This window comes from Sciurus carolinensis, chromosome 1, assembly GCF_902686445.1.
Source record: "Sciurus carolinensis chromosome 1, mSciCar1.2, whole genome shotgun sequence".
Lineage (NCBI taxonomy): Eukaryota > Metazoa > Chordata > Mammalia > Rodentia > Sciuridae > Sciurus > Sciurus carolinensis.
The window spans coordinates 112,257,334-112,275,902 of NC_062213.1; the positions used below are offsets into that span (position 1 = coordinate 112,257,334).

General features: G+C 35.8%; 2 protein-coding genes across 5 annotated transcripts in view; one reads left to right on the plus strand and one right to left on the minus strand.

Moving 5' to 3' along the window:
- The first annotated feature begins 550 nt into the window (after positions 1 to 550).
- Clcc1 (chloride channel CLIC like 1) overlaps positions 551 to 18,569 on the plus strand; it is a 47,812-nt gene continuing 29,793 nt past the window's right edge. For 2 of the 4 annotated variants that reach the window (XM_047539517.1, XM_047539497.1), the window contains exons 1-10: positions 569 to 704; positions 5,310 to 5,449; positions 6,155 to 6,256; positions 8,515 to 8,622; positions 11,735 to 11,956; positions 12,206 to 12,346; positions 13,867 to 13,960; positions 15,186 to 15,283; positions 15,559 to 15,705; positions 17,533 to 17,874. In XM_047539517.1, the coding sequence (XP_047395473.1) occupies positions 5,321 to 5,449; positions 6,155 to 6,256; positions 8,515 to 8,622; positions 11,735 to 11,956; positions 12,206 to 12,346; positions 13,867 to 13,960; positions 15,186 to 15,283; positions 15,559 to 15,705; positions 17,533 to 17,874 (1,383 nt within the window). In that variant the 5' untranslated portion in view covers positions 569 to 704; positions 5,310 to 5,320. Of the gene's footprint in view, positions 705 to 5,309; positions 5,450 to 6,154; positions 6,257 to 8,514; positions 8,623 to 11,734; positions 11,957 to 12,205; positions 12,347 to 13,866; positions 13,961 to 15,185; positions 15,284 to 15,558; positions 15,706 to 17,532; positions 17,875 to 18,569 lie in introns of all 4 variants that reach the window. The other 2 variants (XM_047539507.1, XM_047539527.1) reach the window with 2 other exon arrangements.
- The window catches only part of Gpsm2 (G protein signaling modulator 2), a 57,548-nt gene continuing 52,755 nt past the window's right edge, over positions 13,777 to 18,569 (minus strand). Inside the window, exon 15 of the mRNA XM_047539475.1 lies at positions 13,777 to 14,000. Within this exon, the coding sequence (XP_047395431.1) occupies positions 13,912 to 14,000 (89 nt within the window). The 3' untranslated portion in view covers positions 13,777 to 13,911. The remainder of the gene's footprint in view (positions 14,001 to 18,569) is intronic.

Below are 18,569 nucleotides of genomic sequence, written 5' to 3' on the forward strand. Positions count from 1 at the left end.
GGCTGGGTTAACTGTGAATATATTTAATGCCACTGAACTATATCCTTAAAAATGGTCAAGATGGTAAATTTTATGTGAATTTTAATTTAGAAGATTATAGTAAGCAATGTGCAAAGGTACTGAATTATATTCCAAACCTTAACACACTTTTTGTTTTCAATTAAATTTTTTATATACCTCTGAAAAAACTCATCTCCTCTTTGAGAGTTCCTGATGTTGCGCGGCCAGCAGTTAAAGACAAGATTTATTTCCAAGTACTCTATAAGTTGCAAACCTCCCATTGTCTCAAAACTATCATCATTTATTATCCCCCATTTAAAAATTATATTCAAACTTGATTTACTGTTTTATTGCAAATGGTATACATTCGGACTTATTTTTTTTTAAGTTAATAGTAAGAAAATATGCTTCGTATCCGTCTTATGTATCAGGTTTCCAGGTAAGACTTCATTTGTTGAAAGGGCTGAGTAACTGCAAAATCTTGGTCTAAAACCTAAGAGCAGAGGCCGGCCCCGCCCCTCGGCGGGGTCAATCAGCTGTGCGCGCGGGAGGGACGCACAGCCGCAGACCGAGCGAATCGATGAGGAGGCGCGCGGAAGCGCTTAGCGGCGGGGAGGAAGGGTAATCCTGTTCTCTCGTTGGCCTGGCAGGTGTCACGCTGGAGAGGCAGGTGGGATTCCCGGGACGTGAGTCCCCGCGGTCCGGTACGTAGGAACGGCCGGCGGGGCTGCGGGTCCCCCGGGCTGGCGGCGCGGACGCCCGGAAGGCCGCAGGCATCCCCTGGGCGGGGGTCGAGCTCGCTCCGCGCTGCGGCCTCTCGGACCTGGGGGTGACTTCCGAGCTACGGGTTTGCCCGGGTGGGCGAGTGCCTGCTTTTCATCCCGGGCTAGCGGCTCGCCCTAGCTCCTTCTCCGGTTGCTCGGGAAAGCTGGGCGGCCTAGGCAAAAGGCAGCAGCTAGTGCAGAGCGAGACCCATGCGGACGTTGAATTTTGTTGGCATCGGTTTTTTTTCTGGAAGCTTGAGGCAAAATTGGAACAAATACTGTTAGCAGAATAGTTCGGATTTAGTTGTAGTCAATATTTTAGAACTCCAAGTGTGAATAAAAATTTAGAGATGCCATAAGCCTGAATGTTTATGATTGGGTGCTGAAAAGCAATTCAGGTTTTCTCTCTGACAGCGATTATGAAAGTGCGGTGCCCAGACTGGCTTCGTAGTCATTTGGGAACTTCTTAGAAATACAGTTTCTCAAGTTTGAGAGCCCTGACTCCAGGGAACTAAAACATACGCGAACTGAACTGCAGCCCCCCCCCCCCATTGTAATGCGTTGGTACTTTTAGACTAATAAACAATTTTCCTGTACTATCCCAAGTTGGCCCTGCCTTTCCCATTACACCTGTAAATTCGTTGAAATTAAAGACTTGCAGATTTCCACTCAGTGACTGACTTTCCTTGTAGCTCTTCAGTCTAGTGGCTACTGTTTAAGGCCGCTCTAAAAAGTTTTCCGGGATCCAGTAGTTCCTCCAGTCCACCCTAAGATCCTAACCTCTCTGAAAAACCCTTTTAGGGTCACTAGCAATTTGTCCTGACTACTTAATCGTCTGTGACCTTGGGCAAGTTGTTTTCCTCATCTATAAAATGAAGATAACAGTACTACTTCCCAGAGTTTTCTAAAGGATTAAATGAATGAATGTATGTACCAGATATTAACAAAATATTAGCTACTGTAATTGTATGTACTTTTTATATTAGTGCCAAAACCTGAGACAGATGGTAAAAATGCGGGAGGAGGGGAGAGTGTTCACTAACGAGCCATAGAAAGACACAGATGCTATTATTAAACTAAACCAATTTAGATTGTTACTTTCGCTGAATACTTTGCTACTCACAATGATCTGTGAGCTTCTGGTCTGTGGCATCACGAGGAACTTGTTAGAAATGCAGAATCTCAGACCCACCTTAGTATTACTGAATGGATCTGATTTTTTACAGGTTAGATGCATCTTGCTTTGGGGAAGTATTGGATGAATTGTTGTATTTGTCAGGAATTTCCAGCCTTATATTAATGACCATGGGTATCTGGCAGGAGAGAATTTTGAATTTCCAGCAAATTCTGTTGTGTCTTATCCTCTGGTTTTCCATCTTTTTTATTTATTTATTTATTTAGTTAGTTAGTTAGTTAGATAGTACTGGGGATTAAACCCAGGGATGCTTTATTACTGAGTTATAGCCCCAGTCCTTTTTAAAAATTTCTTTTTTATTTTATTTTGAGACAGGTTCTTGTTAAGTTGCTGAGCAGAACCTTGAATTTGGTGATCCTCCTGCTACAGCCTCCCAAGTCATTGGGATTACAGACACACTTCAGGCTCCCTACTATATCTTATTTTCACTGAAACTGTTCTGCCTTCATCTTTTTCTGTAAAAATTATCCTAGTCCTTTAAGGCTCAGAACTTTATACTAGACTATAACAACTTATACTTGCCTGGCTTATTGTGGGTTGCCACATCTATTTCCTACTACTCCTACACTTGACAGGATTCTGTTGGAGTAGAGGATTCAACACTTGACATAGTTCTGTTGAACAATCAATCATCCTCCCTCTTGGGGGCCATAGGCGTGGCATGTCTCCATGTGCAGTTGCTTTTAATACTAATAATCAATATATCCTTAGATTCAGATTATAGAGAATACTGGGGAGATTTCATGGTGCTGGGACACAAAATAACATACAATAAAGTTTAATATTAATACTTAGATGAAATCATAAATAAGCAATTATGATATGCTCAAATTTGTAAGGAGCCTGTGATTTCTTTAGTATACAAATTCTCTAAAAGTTATATATAGGTATATGAGAATGTATTCCTTTGAGCTTTGATGTGGTGTTCGGTCTTCATTGCTTTCTTAGTGTTTATGATTAAGGATATTTTTCCCACTTAATAAAAAAATAAATAGGTTAACTATAAGTACAATTTGTATTCTTCCTATGTCTAGTTCTTTAAAGATCAAAAAAGAGTTTTAGTCCACCATTGAGTACGTGAAATAGAATAAATATTAACTATAAGCTGATTCCTCTATTCTCTGTTAGTAATAACAAAACCTTTCCATTGTTAGTAACTAACATTAGAGTTCTTGGAAAGGGTAACTTCTTTAGAAACTTAATGATGTATTCTTTCAGGGAAATTAAAACTAAACAGAGCATGGTGCCCTCTACCTTGCTGGGAACTGTTCTTTTTTAAAATTTTTTTTATTTTTTTAAATTTACGCTATCATACAGTAAGAACATGTTTCTTGAATAATATCATTAATTATACTCTTTAAGATTTTTTTACTTAACATTTCCTTTGTATAACCATGAAATGATGTAATCAATACCAAAGAAAAACATACAAAAAGATTCTGTGAACAATAAAGATTCAGATTCAGCCTCAGAGAACTTGGTATCTCTGTGTGCTGTTTCTCCTCACCTCCCATCCACCTGGCTTCTTACTAGTTTATAAACAAAAGAGTTACTCTTACAAATAAAAAGAAAAAAGTCTGTATACTTTGTTATGGCAGCCCTAGAAAACTAATACAGATTTCTTCATACATGAAAAGACTGAAATAATTTACAACCCATATACTACTAATATGTTAAAGAAGTTTGACTACAGTAAGGAAAGGTATGAATAAAAACAATGGTGAGCACAGGAATTGATCAAATATATTAATAGATTTAATTAACTACTCAGTAAAAAATTGAAAAGTTTTGTGTTATTGGATCTTGTTATAATTTAGTGGAGGGTAGCTATTCTTTATGAAATTTTTTTAAAAATGGGGTTTTTACAAAAGAAAATAAGATTGTTAAGGGGTTTGAGTGTGTTCAGAGATTCTGATTTAATTAGTCTGTGATGTGACTAGAACATGAGGAGTTTTAGAAGCTCCTCAGGTGATTCCAGTGTACAACCATGGTTGAGAACACCTGTCCTAATGGAAAAACCAGACCAACAAAGGGATAATTTCATTCATTTTTTTATTCTAAAAGAATAAACAAGCTAATAGGGAGTACAGGGGCATATTTAATTCAGACTAGCATTATTTTTATTTTTATAACTAGTCTATAAGCTGTTCATGGGCAGGACCCAGGCCTTTCTTATCTTGGGGTTCCTTACATTATATAGAGCAGATATATAGGTAGACTGTCCAATAGAATTTTATTTGCTGATGGAAATGTTCTGTATCTTCTCTGTCCAATATAATGTGGCAATTAAAATGAAAAATTCAGTTCTTCATTAAAACTAGCTATATTTCAGTTGTTCTATAGACACATGTGGACAGTATTCAACAGAGATACTGTTTGTTTATGCAGAGACTTAGGTGAGGCTGGTTATTTTTGGTTTTAAAGTTCAGTTACTTAATTAAATATTAATTTCATACTTATAAAGTATGGAGGTTTGGTTTAAATAATTTTTAGCAAATGTATTGAGCTATGTAAGTTACATTTATTTACACAGGTCACTCGTTTAATCAACTTTATTTTTTAATCTAAAATTGGGCAACACTTCATTCCACAGAATAAGTATTCTCCAGCCATTTAAAACTACCATTCAGTTGGTTGTTTCAGAATATTCAGATACGTCCAACTATCATCATAATTTTAGCACATTTTTTATTACTTCCACCCTTTCTCTGTGATTCCTCTATAATCATGTGCCCAGCCTTAAGCACACAGTTTTCTACTCTCTGGTTTGGGGATGTAGCTCAGTGGTGGAGCACTTGTTGAGCACTTGTGACACCTGGACTGGATCCCCAGCACTGCAAAACAGACCAACCATTAATCTACTTTTTGTCACTATGTCATTGCCTATTCTGGACATTTCATACAAACAATTGTATAATATATGATTTTTGTGACTGGTTTCCATATAGCATAACATTTTAAAGGTTCAACCATATTGTAGCATGGATCAGTACTTCATTTCTTTTGATTCTACTGCATTTTATTTACCCATTCATCAGATGTTGGAAATCTGTGTTGTTTTCACCTTTTGGCTATTTTGAAAAATGTGACTTCCCCCCCCCATTTCTCTTGGGTGTTTACCTAGGAATGGAATTACTGGACCATATGGAAAATATCTATTTTCTTATCCCAATGAGAATGTTGTGTATACTTTTATATGTCAGTACCATTTTAGTGTCTTTATTTCATGTACTTTCCTTGGTTACTATTCAGAAAATGTTATCTTAATATTAAAAAGAAATAGCTTTTATTATAAAATAATTTATTTTAAAAATAATTATATTTCATTACATCTATTAATTTTTTTTTAGTCTTATACAAGATGCTGTATTCTCTGCTCTTTTGTGAATGTCTGTTGCTGATAACTGGTTATGCTCATGACGACGACTGGATTGACCCCACAGACATGCTTAACTATGATGCTGCTTCAGGAACAATGAGAAAATCTCAGGTATTAAATAAGCTTGTGGGGGTGCTGGGGTTGTGGCTCAGTGGTTGAGCGCTTGCCTAGCATGTGCGATACACTGGGCTCAATTCTCACCACCACATATAAATGAGTAAATAAAGGTCTATTGACGGGCTGGGGAAATAGCTCAGTCGGTAGAGTGCTTGCCTTGCAAGCACAAAGCCTTAGGTTCGATCCCCAGCAACGCAAAAAAAAAAAAAAAGGTCTATTGACAATTTAAAAAATATTTTTAAAAAAGGCATGTGTGTATGTATCAATGTTTAACAGCCATACAGAATATCTTCCTGACACTTTTTTTTATATATATATAAGTTGTAGATGGATACAATACCTTTATTTATTTTTATGTGGTGCTGAGAATTGAACCCAGCACCCCACACATGCCCGGCAAGTGTGCTCTACCACTGAGCCTCAACACCAGCCCTCTTCCTGACACTCTTAATCTAAGATTATTCCAAACCCATCTCATTATTTCTGTTTTGAATTTGAATGTAAAGCCCATCAAGCAGCAATCCAATTTGATTTTAGTTCTTAGTATGTACACTTGAGACTTTTACTTTTTTGGTGGTTCACTACAAGAAAAGAAGGAGCAAAGTCATAAAATGATGAAGTCAAAATTGTAGTCTTCATTAAATGAAGGTTATTTGTACAACTGAATTATAAATAAAATCTCTCTCTACTTGGTTTTAGGTGAAAAATAGTGTGCCAGAAAAAAAGGATGTCAGTCCTGACTTGTCATATGCTGATGAAATGTCAGAATGTTATCGCAGACTTGATTCTTTAAATCATAAGGTTGGATTTTTTTCTATTCATGAATTTTTATGGTATTTATATTAAGTCACTATTTTCCCATCTTTGCTAATGTTTGTGTTTCTAGTGTTTTTTTTTTTTTTAATGCTATGCAATTTGTGTATATAAAATTTTTCTTTAGTTTTGGTATTTCTAATAGTACTTTTTATTTTTATAATAACATTTATCACATAATTATTTCTTTACCAAACTATAAACTTGTTGGCACTGGGAATGCATTTTATCCATCTCACTTCTGTATCACCTGGGTTCGATCCCCAGCACCGCAAAAAAAAAAAAAAAAAGGTCTATTGACAATTTAAAGAATACAATTTACTGTACTAGGCTGCAGTAAACTCACAATAGATGTAGCAATTGCAGAAACTGGCTTCTTACTAGTTTATAAACAAAAGAGTTACTCTTACAAATAAAAAGAAAAAAGTCTGTATACTTTGTTATGGCAGCCCTAGAAAACTAATACAGATTTCTTCATACATGAAAAGACTGAAATAATTTACAACCCATATACTACTAATATGTTAAAGAAGTTTGACTACAGTAAGGAAAGGTATGAATAAAAACAATGGTGAGCACAGGAATTGATCAAATATATTAATAGATTTAATTAACTACTCAGTAAAAAATTGAAAAGTTTTGTGTTATTGGATCTTGTTATAATTTAGTGGAGGGTAGCTATTCTTTATGAAATTTTTTTAAAAATGGGGTTTTTACAAAAGAAAATAAGATTGTTAAGGGGTTTGAGTGTGTTCATTATTTGCTGTGGGACCACCCCTCTGTTGGTTGTGTAGGCAGTGTGAACAGGTGGCAGTGTGGAGAGGGCTTGGAATGGAGAGGGAGGGGGTGATAGTGAGATCACTGGGGTTTGCAGAAGGCTCAAAACAATACATTAACAAGGGTGAAGAGGTGAGACAAGTGTGAAAATTACGAGATAGAGTAGATAAATGTTGGTAGCAGAGGGAAGAAGGGAGATAAGGGACAGAGAGGAGCTAGAGTGAGGTTTCCAGCTTGAGAAACTAGGGGCATTTGTTAATTGAGATCCAGATTTATCACAGTTGAGACCTCTAAATACCTTCTTGTGGTTCTTATCAAGTGTGAATATTATCTTTTCTGAATACTGGTGAAGGGAGTGCTTGGATAAAATTTGCTTCAGTTTAGGTATGTTTTGTAGTGTAGTAAGCTAGCTTGGTTGTACAATAAGAAATGCAGACATACCTCTTTCATTCCATTGGGAGTTTGTCACAAACATTGTAAAAATATGATTGATAATATAAAGTCTTGGGTCCTCGTTATTGTTTTTGTTTTGCAGAATTGGGGATCAAACCCAAGGCCTTGTGCATGCTAGGCAAACATTCTACCACTAAGTTATATTTCAAGCCTCTTGAGTCTTTGTTTAGCAAAAAAAAAAAAAAAAGTTAAGATTTAAAAAATATAATGGTTTATGAACCTTGCCTTGAAAGCAGGTGAAACTGCCACATGACTGCTATCCTAAGTTTGTGTGTGTTACTTAATTATTAGGTTTATCAACTGAAGCTACTGAACTTATGGTCCACATTCAGTTAAAAAATATAAGTTGATTATCAAAGCTAAATGTTTATAAAATATCCACTACCCTCACTCAGCAACTTGTCGACTGTGGTGATGTTAAGCTAAATTTAAAAGTCTGTTCTAATGGAAAATTATGTATTAAAGCATTGACATGTATAGACTACCCTGGAGAAGCCATTGTTTTCTGTCTTCCTTAACGTCTCATGTAGTAGGGGAAGGTCACTTGCTGACTCCCTCCCCCTGCCAAAAAAAAAAAAAAAAAGTATATTTAGTAAATTTTTTGCTGTGTCCTTCATTTCTTCTTCTGGCTTCATCCTGTTTCTCTTTATGTCCTTTATCACCCCCCCCACCTCTCTCTATTTATATAATGTATGCACTCCTCCCTTTGCTCCTTCCTTCTTTCTCTTATTAAATCATTTCTTTGACATTAGAAAGAGGTGGAGTGGTACAGATACTCTGCTTGTGGGTCTCTGCTTTCTTGTTCCATAATCTTTAGCTTTTAAAATTGCCGAAAGGCAGCTGTGTGTGGTGGCACACTCCTGTAATTCCAGCAACTTGAGTGGCTGAGGCAGGAGGATTGCAAGTTGATAAAAATAATGAACTCCTTGGATGTTGATGGTATCACCAGGCTAGTAACTTGACCCCTACGTCAAATTTTAATGCTAACTAATGTTAAATTTATTGTATGATTACAGATTGATGAGTGTGAAAAGAAGAAGAGGGAAGACTATGAAAGTCAAAGCAACCCTGTCTTTAGGAGATATTTAAATAAGATTTTAATTGAAGCTGGAAAGCTTGGACTTGTGAGTATTTGATGGTGTGATACTACTAATCAGAACAGGAAAAACATTATTTCATAAAAAATATAAAGAAATGATAAAGCATTCTGTCTCAACAGAATATCTCACTCACCTTTTCCTAAAAACTGTTAAGAAAATTAAAGGTACTATGCTGCTTTGCAGTGTCTTAGGGGAATGCACGCCATACAGACCACTTTTTCTTTTATCTCATAGGATTTACTTAACTCTGCAATGTTGTATCACCAATTGAGGTGAGCAGATGGAGTGACCCACTTAATGTTTTCTACCATTTCCCTGCTTTCTTAGTCACATAATGTAAGATAAGGTGAGGAACTGAAATATATTATAAGTAGTTTTTTACTGTAGTAGGTATTGCTTTGTAGAACTGTGTGTCATTGCACATGCACATGTTACTGGTAATGTTAAGATTTTTACCATTTGTGGTGCTGGGAGGGATTGAATGCAGGGCCTTGTGCATGCAAAGCAAATGAGCTGCCACTGAGCTACACCCCCAATCAAAAGTTTCCAGTTTTTAGAGTCACCATGTTCACTTTGGGGAGTATGTTAATCAACTTTTCATTGCTGTGACCAAAATACTTGAGAACAACACCTTAGTTGAGGAAAAGTTTATTTGGGCTGACAGTTTCAGAAACTCAGTTTGTGGCCAGCTGGTGTTGTCACCGTGGTCCTGAGGTGAGGCAGAAAAGCCCTGCAGAGGAAAGCCATCTAGCTCATGGCAGCAGGGAAGCAGAGAGAGAGAGAGAAGAGACTGTTGGAAAGATTAACCTTTCCAGGGCATGCCCCTAGTGACCTCCCTCCTCCAACCACACCCCACCTGCCCACAGTTAACCATCCAGTTACTCAGTTCAAACTAGGATGAACTGATTAGGGTACAGCTCTCACAATCTAATCACTTTACCTCTCAATAATCCTGCCTTAAGGGTGTTTTCTGGGGGCACCTTATATTCAAATCATAATGAGGAGTAAAAACATGAACAAAACTTTTAATTTTTTATACCATTTATAAACCTAATTTTTAGACACATAGACTTTTTTCCCCTATCATGTGTGCCATCAAAATTGATCTGGAAAGATGGAGGTTAGACTTTTATTTTGCAGAGTTAAGTAAATCCTATCTTATTTCTTATTGAACTCGTACTGGCCATTATCTCCAACCACTAAAAGTGTTCACAGACAGATCCCTGAAAATAAAAGGCTTTTGCTTCAACATAGAACAAGCTGACCAAACTTGCCAGACTCTGTCCTTCTGGATAAGTTAGGAGTGGTTAAAAGGGGAAAGATATTAGATGAATAATTTAAATACCTTACTTTGGAAGTGTAAGAGCAAATGTTTTCATTCCTATGCTCTTTAAATCTTATAGCTTGTGCAGGGTGGAACAGCCTAGAATGGGAAAACAAATGGAGCCCAAAAATACATAAGATGGAGATACTTGGAAATACTAGGTTCCCAATTTTAAAAAATGTTAATATTAATCAGTGATGGCTTTTTCATACTTTCTGGTGATTTGTGATAGTATATCATTTTGTTTATTTATATTTAATTTTTAGTATCTATATTCTTGTAAAAGAAAAGGGAATTTTTTATATTGTTAGCTTTCTATTTTTATTACAAAATATCTAAGATAATTAGCTGATAAAGAGAAAGGTTTATTTTGGTTCATAGTTTTGAAGGTTCTAACAGACCTATTGATTTGGGCCATTTGGTGGATGTTCCAGATGATAATGACTGGGAGAGTATGGTGAAGTAAACTGTCACCTCATATCCAGAAAGCACAGGAAAGAGGAAGGGGCCAAGTCCCACAAGCCCCTTCCAGTGATCTAACTTCCTCCCACTAGGCCCCACCTCCTAAAGGTACTACCCTCTCCCTGTAGAGTTAACCCAGAGACCAAGCCTCTATCACTTGGACCCTTGCGGGAAGAGGGGGGCATTTAACATCCAAACTATAGTATGTGTCAACTGCTTAATGAATGTAAAATGTTTACAGTGATTTTGCTCAGCTGAATTCACATTAATGTAGTAATAAATATTCAAGGAAACCCATTATTTTGCTACTTTTTGAGATCCCCTTTATTTCTTATTGAACTCATACAAATTTTAGGCTATCTGAAAATTGTCAACAAATGGAAAATCTTAAAGTGAATCATAAGACAGTCAAACCTCATTATTTGCAGATTTTATATTTATTAATTTACCTATTCACTAAAATGTGTGACCCCCAAATCAATGTTTAAGGTGTTTTTGTGGTCATTTTTGGACATGTGCAGAGAAGCAAGAAGTCTGATGTGCCTGTTCCCAGCTGAGGTGACAAGGCAACGAAACTCAACACTCATACTGCAAACCACTGTCTTTTTTCCTCCCATAATTAGCACAGTCTTTTTATTGCTGTATTTTTTGCACTTTTGTTGGTACGTGGGAGGGTTAATTTTGTTGTTTAAAATCTCCCCCCAAAAGTAGTGTTGAAGTGCTAATGTTTGAGTGCAAGAAGGCTGTGATGTGTCTTACAGAGAAAATGTTGGAGAGGCTTCATTCAGGCGTGAGCTACAGAGTGTTGATTATGTGTTCAGTGGTAATGAGCCAATAGTATGTATTAAATGAAGTTTCACAGAAACATAAAGCAAAAGTATATATTTTGTTGGTTGATGGAAATGTTTTGACCACAGGTTTGCACCTAACCCTATAGTTCCTGTAGGAGTAATGGTTCATTACTTATTGATTAGTGTTTAAGGTGACTTTTTAGAACATAAGTACTGTAAATAACAGGAATCAACTGTACTTTAGTAAAATTCATAGTGTTTTTCTTACATATAGTTCAGTAATTTTCAAATATTTTACACATGTATTAACATTGATTTTTTTTGTTGGCCTTGGAGTCAGACAAGAGAATATTTTCTTATAAATGTGAAATATTGCACGCTATAGTTTCTTTTTTGTGTGTGCGGTGATGGGTATCAAAGCAAATTGATTATATATATTTAGTTCCAAAGTGGTTCTTATCCTAATGTTTCCCTGTAATAATAATATTCTGTAATAATATCATGTAATAGTAAAATTCTCTTATTGTTTGTTTTTTTTTTTTTGGTACATTTAATTCAGCCTGATGAAAACAAAGATGATATGCATTATGATGCTGAGATTGTCCTTAAGAGACAAACCTTATTAGAAATACAGAAGTTTCTCAGTGGGGAGGAATGGAAACCAGGAGCACTGGATGATGCATTAAGTGATATTTTAATTAATTTTAAGTTTCATGATTTTGAAACATGGAAGTGGCGATTTGAAGATTCCTTTGGAGTGGATCCATATAATGTATTGATGGTAAGATGGAATGAGGGTGTTAAGTTTCCTTTTTAAAATTACCTTCAAAATTCCACTGTTATTATGTTAAGAACCTATATTTAGCCACTCATGCTACAGTAAATGAACAAGCACCAAAATTGCACAAATGATTTTATAATTTTTGAGTCCAAGTCTTTTGCTTTTACTGATACTAGCATTTTCTGGTGGGCAGGACAACTTGACAGTGACTCTGATTTCCACTTCTTCTTTTTTTTTTTTTTTTTTAAGGTACTTCTGTGTCTGCTCTGCATCGTGGTATTAGTAGCTACTGAGCTATGGACTCATGTGCGATGGTATACCCAGTTGAAACGTGTTTTTTTCATCAGTTTCCTCTTAAGTTTGGGATGGAATTGGATGTACTTATATAAGGTATTAAATAGGAAGAGAGTTTAAACATTTTTAAATGTAAATTCATAATAAAAAAGACTATTATTCACTTTGAGCAATCTTGCCTCAGATGTGGGATGAAGGCAATGAAGCAGTGGGGAGGAATTAAATCGGCAATTCTTAGGTGTTGTTTTTATGGGAGGCCCTTGATGAGTTAGTGCAGAAAAAGTATAGTCCTGATTTTGATAACCCAGTTACTATTGGGTAGCATCTGGACAAGTAAGCCAGCACAGAGCTGGCTTAAAACTCTTACATAGGTAATGTGGAGTTAAGTCCTTTTATTCTTTGTTAGAAATGATATCAAAATACCATGATTTGTAAAAAGTCAGGTTATTTTCTGAATATAAAAATGGTATTCAAAATGTTCATGGTAGAAAATTTTGAAAAGACAAAGATATAAATTATTCATAAGTGATAAAATTATAGGTGAATTAAAAATAATCAGTATTTTGAGGTATTTCCAATCCTTTTCAAATTTTGATTATTTTGCAAAATTGGGATCATACTATACATAGAAATTTTAAAGAACCACTACTATTGCTATCAAAATAGCATAATCATTAGAGGAAAATTTAAAGCTTTCTGGAAGGGTAAGTCAGGTAACCAGGTTCTTCCAGTGAATTAGCCTGGTCAGATCATGTGACATATTGCCATAACTATTTGTTCTAATTTCTGTATCATCTAGAGCTAATTATTTACAAATTAAACCCCTGTGTTCAAAATAGAAGGAAGATTGTTGGGTTGAGTGTTATTATTTCAGTGATTTCCCATGGGGTTTTGATTTATGAAAGCTCTACAGCTATACCTTGGTATCTATGGGGGGTTGGGTCTGGAATACCCCACAGATACCAAAATCTGCAGATGCTCGAATCCCTTAAGTAAAATACCATTTTATCATGAAATGAAAAGAACAGGAAAAGTAGTCTTTTAATTTGGGTTGCTTTATTTTCAGACATGACACTAAGTATTTTTGAACTAATTTTTAAAACAATCTTTTTTTTGGGTGGGGGTACCAGGGATTGAACGCAGGGGCATTCAACCACTGAGCTATATCCCCAGCCCCTTTTTATATTTTATTTAGAGACAGGGTCTTGTTGAATTGCTGAGGGCCTCAGCCTCCCGAACCACTTGGATTACAGGCGTGTGAAAACGATCTTTTTAATAAAGTTTTCCTTCTTCATACAAATAAGGCAATTTATTTTTTTTTAAATGTTTTTGTTTTGTATTACTTGGCATCAAACCCAGGTCTTCAGCATGCAAGGCAAGTGTTATTCCAGTGAACTACATTCCCACCCCTTGTAGTTATCCTTATTTGTTTATTAAGATTGCTTTTCCATGAGCTGAAAATGACTATTTTAAAAAATAATGTATTTTTTTCTATTAAAAAAATTTTAACAGTCTGGTTTGAATGGTAAAGATATCTTGAACTAAGGGTTACTGGATGTATAGGCATAGCACTCACGGTCAGCAGCCTCTCATGGTTACCTTTTGATGTTGCTCAGGTAGCTTTTGCACAGCATCAGGCCGAGGTTGCCAAGATGGAGCCATTAAATAATGTGTGTGCTGAGAAGATGGATTGGATTGGAAGTCTCTGGGGTACAGTGTTTTTCATTTGTCCCTATTTTCAATAGAATTCCTGAGAATGAGAGGAAAATATTAAACATCACAAAGAAAATGATGAAATGCCAGAGGAGGCTTTCTGTGACTGTATCTTTAAGATAATGTGAAGAACATGCAAGAGGAGTTTTAGGTTTAAATCTAGTGACTCTGGGGCTCACGTAAAGTCACAGGGAAGGAACAGAAATTGTATATATGTTAGCTCTGATGTTAGCTGTCTTCCTTCATTCAACTGAAGGGTTTTATGTTCACTCTTACTCACCTTGTTCTTAGCACAGTGCCTAGAACTTTCTAGGTCCTCAACTGAAGTGTTCCTCAACAGAAGTCTATTGAATAAGTGAATGAATGTATATATAAACTACTATCCATCTTAGCTTTAATTTCCTTATACTGACTTATGAAATCTTATATTGTAGCTTTACTGTTTAACTGTGGGAAAAATTATTTTTTATTCTTACAGATTTTCTAAACACTCATCATATTGACCACCTTTAGGTGTCTATAGCTAGCACTGGGAATGGTTTAACGTATAAAAGCACTTTGTAAATGCAAGTCCATAAAGACTGACAGAGAATAGAATCTCAGATTCTACCAGTGGGTTCCAGTTATGTTTTTAAGTAGTTGTGGTATCTAAACCAATTCAATTGCTTTCTTCAGGAGATAGGAAAATGCCTTCTCCAGTGCAGGCTAATTTCCAGACTGATTTGGAAAAATTGGGAAAACTAATATTCTGCTTCATGGTAAAAACTGACTTTTTAAATTAAAATTTTATTGAGATAATTGTAGATTCACAAGTAGTTATAAGGACTAGAGCCTGTGTACCCCTTGCCCGGTTTCCCCCAATGGTAACATCTTACACAGCTATGATCCTCTAATATCAGAGCCAGGATATTGACTTTGATACAATCCATCGTCTTATTCAGATTTCCTCAGTATTACTTGTACTTATTTGTATGTATAAAAAATTTTAGAAATTCTGAAAAGTATAATTTTTTGTCTCGTAAGACTTGTGTACTTTGAATGGATTTTTAAATATGATTTTGGATATAAGATTTAAATGAGTATTACAGGGTGTCTGTTTACAATTTAAAACAACTCAAAACTGGTGGGTGGGCAAGGAGGGTCAAAACCAAAATATTTGTGAATGGAATGCAACTGCTCATTTATTTTAGTGATTTAGTGTTTTGTCTGTTTCTCTAAATAGAATTGTTTAGAAGTTCATGGACCTATAAGGATGACCCATGCCAAAAATACTATGAGATCTTATTAGTCAACCCTATTTGGTTGGTTCCACCAACAAAGGTATAGAATATGTTTTGTAAAGATTATGTGTACACAGTATGTCAAAAATCCCTTGTATTCATAAAAATTTGCACTTTTTAGTCATTTTGTTAATAATATTCTTTGTTCTTGGAAAAAGACTCCCATTACATAGTAGTTTTCACATTAAAGGTGACATATAACAGCATTTTAACTTACATAACATCAGCCTTAGTACACAATAAATTTTGGCTTATTGTGTGTGTTTCATTCCTCTGAGGAAAAGGTTAAGTTGTTGCTTTTATCTTTTATTCTAGGCATTGGCAGTTACATTCACCAACTTTGTGACAGAGCCATTAAAGCACATTGGAAAAGGGACTGGCGAATTTATTAAAGCACTCATGAAGGAAATTCCAGTAATACTTCAGATTCCTGTTCTGATAATTATGACATTGGCTGTCCTGGTTAGTATGTTAGTACTATTGGTATTTAACAGAATTTGCAGAAAAAAGGTAATTGTAAAATTATTAGGCATCTTTGATGTAGATCAGGCTAAGTCATGCTTAATGGTATGAGAAGGTGATTTTTAAATACAGATTCATTTATATTTCCATACATATTCCTCTAGTCAAGGAAGTGATTCTCTGGTTTTTTAATGTCATAGCAGTAATTTAGAATAATAACCTCTTTAAATTTGTTTTTTAAAGTCAGAATTCTTACACAGGAAATTGGACGATTATTTCCTCTTTGAGAAAGGGAGCCTTACTTCAGTCTGAGTTTTTGCAGCATTGAGAAAGAGTGAGCATGGGGCTTAAAACAAAATCAGAAAGGGATGTGGAAAAAGGGGGTGTACTGAGAAACATTCTGGAGGATTTAAGAGCACTCTTTTAAGAATATTGCTTGTCATCCATCCAGTCTGTTCAGCTTTTTGGTGGCTGATTTTCAGCCATTACCCCCCAAAATGCATTTGTCATATATAACAAAAAGTAAAGAATTCAGAAGTCCCATTGGAAATTCTCATTCCTAAGGATACAAAATTTGCTATGCTGTATTCACTTTGAAATTGTTCCTTTTGGTTTTATCTTTTGCATTGTGATTATAGGGTTCCTTGGGTTATAGATGTGATTTGGTTAGGTGACATTAATTCTATAGTATTAATTTAGCCCCTAAAACTGAAACTGTGAGCAAAAGCTGCATCATTTCCTATTTCATCTGCTCCCTAAGGAAAGTTATATTGACTTTTATTGCTTCCATCTTCAAATAGTAGTGTACGTCTAGTACAGAGATTTTAACTTTTTGTTCTCAGATCCCTTTTGCATATTCTTGAAAGCAGAAAATCAAAAAAGCTCCTGTTTATAGGGTTATATTTAATGATATTTCCTTTATTAGGAATTAAAACTGTGAAATTTAAAAAATACAAGTCCACATCAAACGAGCTGACACATTACCGTTGTCACTGTCTTCTCTAGAAGATTCCAGGGTGCATCCACGAGAGGACAGTGAAAAGACAAATGATGTCCTTGTATCGTGAAAAGTTTTGACTTCACAGATACCTGGAAGGAGTCTCAGGAATCCATTCAGGGGTCCCTGTACCACACTTTTGAGAACTACTGTCTAGTTTTGCCTATGAAATGAAAATCAAAATCTGTTGAATTTTAGGTATAGCTTAAATCAAGTTTGTATTTGTAAAAGTTAAACCTACAAGAGAGTGTTTACATAGTAACATACCATTTTAAATATTTTTTTCAGCATATGTCATATGACAGATTTGAACATGGAAACATGATAATTATCAGAACTTTCTAATTAAAATTATAGGTCTAAATCTTGTATGATACAAATTCAACCAGAATATACCTAGCTGATTAAAATGTCTACTTAATGTTGAATGATTTATTAAATTTTATTGGCTTTAACCTGGCCTGTAACAAAGAAGAGGTCTTGCCTGGTCATGGTGGTGCATGCCTATAATCCCAGCATCTTGGGAGGCTGAGGCAGGAGGATCGAGAGTTCAAAGCCAGCCTCAGCAAAGTGAGGTGCTAAGCAACTCAGTGAGACCCTGACTCTAAATAAATACAAAATAGGGCTGGGGATGTGGCTCAGTGGTCTAGTGCCCCTGAGTTCAATCCCTGGTACCCTCCTCCCCCCAAAAAAGAGGTCCCTAATAAAAAACATGAAATGAATGTTTATGTGTATGTTAAATCATTTTGTTAGCATCCTGAATAAACTAGCTCATAACTTCATTAGTCCGCCATTAGGTTCTCAGGAAAATATTTTTCTTTTCCTTACAGAGTTTTTGCTATGGTGCTGGAAAATCAGTTAATGTACTGAGACATTTAGGTGGTCCTGAGAGAGAACCTCCCCCAGCACTTCATCCAAGTGATAGAAGATGGCAGAAGGAAATTGATTATAGACATCATGGTGGAGCAGGTGATGGAGATTTCTATTCTAGGGGCCAAACTGGCTCCATTGAGCAAGGCACTTATGACAAAACATATGAGTGTAGAAGAGCTGTTTTGAGAGAGAGAGATGTTGACTTGAGATCTCAGACTGGCAACAAGAGCCCTGAAGTGCTCCGGGCATTTGATTTACCAGACACAGAGGCACAAGAACATCCCGAGGTGGTATCCAGCGTAAGTCAGCAATTGTTTATTTTGCTGTCCCTTCATACTAGGCCTAAATGCTTCTTGTAGAGCTTTTGATAAAGTGTTTTTACCCTTGGTTGTTATAAATTATAGCATTAGTGATATACTTCGTCACTTTCTCTTCCCTTTTTTGGTCATAAGTTAGTCCAGCTTCCTCAGAAGAAATAAGATTTAATTTTTATCTTGTATACTATTTAGTGGTAGTTTGTTAGAACAGATGGTAGTTCATATGAAAATTCATAGGAAGCCAACAAGTGAGCATGACTGAAATTTCTGCCTTTGAAGAGATCAAAGAGAAGGCCTCCTAGAGCATTAGGGAACTGGCAGTAGACCCTTGCGGCCTGGCTGAGTAGAACAGGCTGGGATGGAATTAAAAGCCTTACTTTTCCAACTCTTGGATATCAGTGGCTGAACTAATTTTTTTGTGTGTAGAATGGTGAGTTTTTCACTAACATTGACTAAAGGGACATTGTCATTTGTTTAAGTAATTGATACTGTCATTGTCATTTGCAAAGTTTAAGTTGTAAACTTTGAGAAAGCTTTAAGCCCAGTAGACTCTAGGAAATTGTAATATCCTTTGCCATAGAGGTCCTTATGAAAATATACATATCTACATATATTTAGAAAACCTGAGATGCTCCTTCCAGCTTTTATAGTTAATAATCACCTCCCACTTGTCTCAG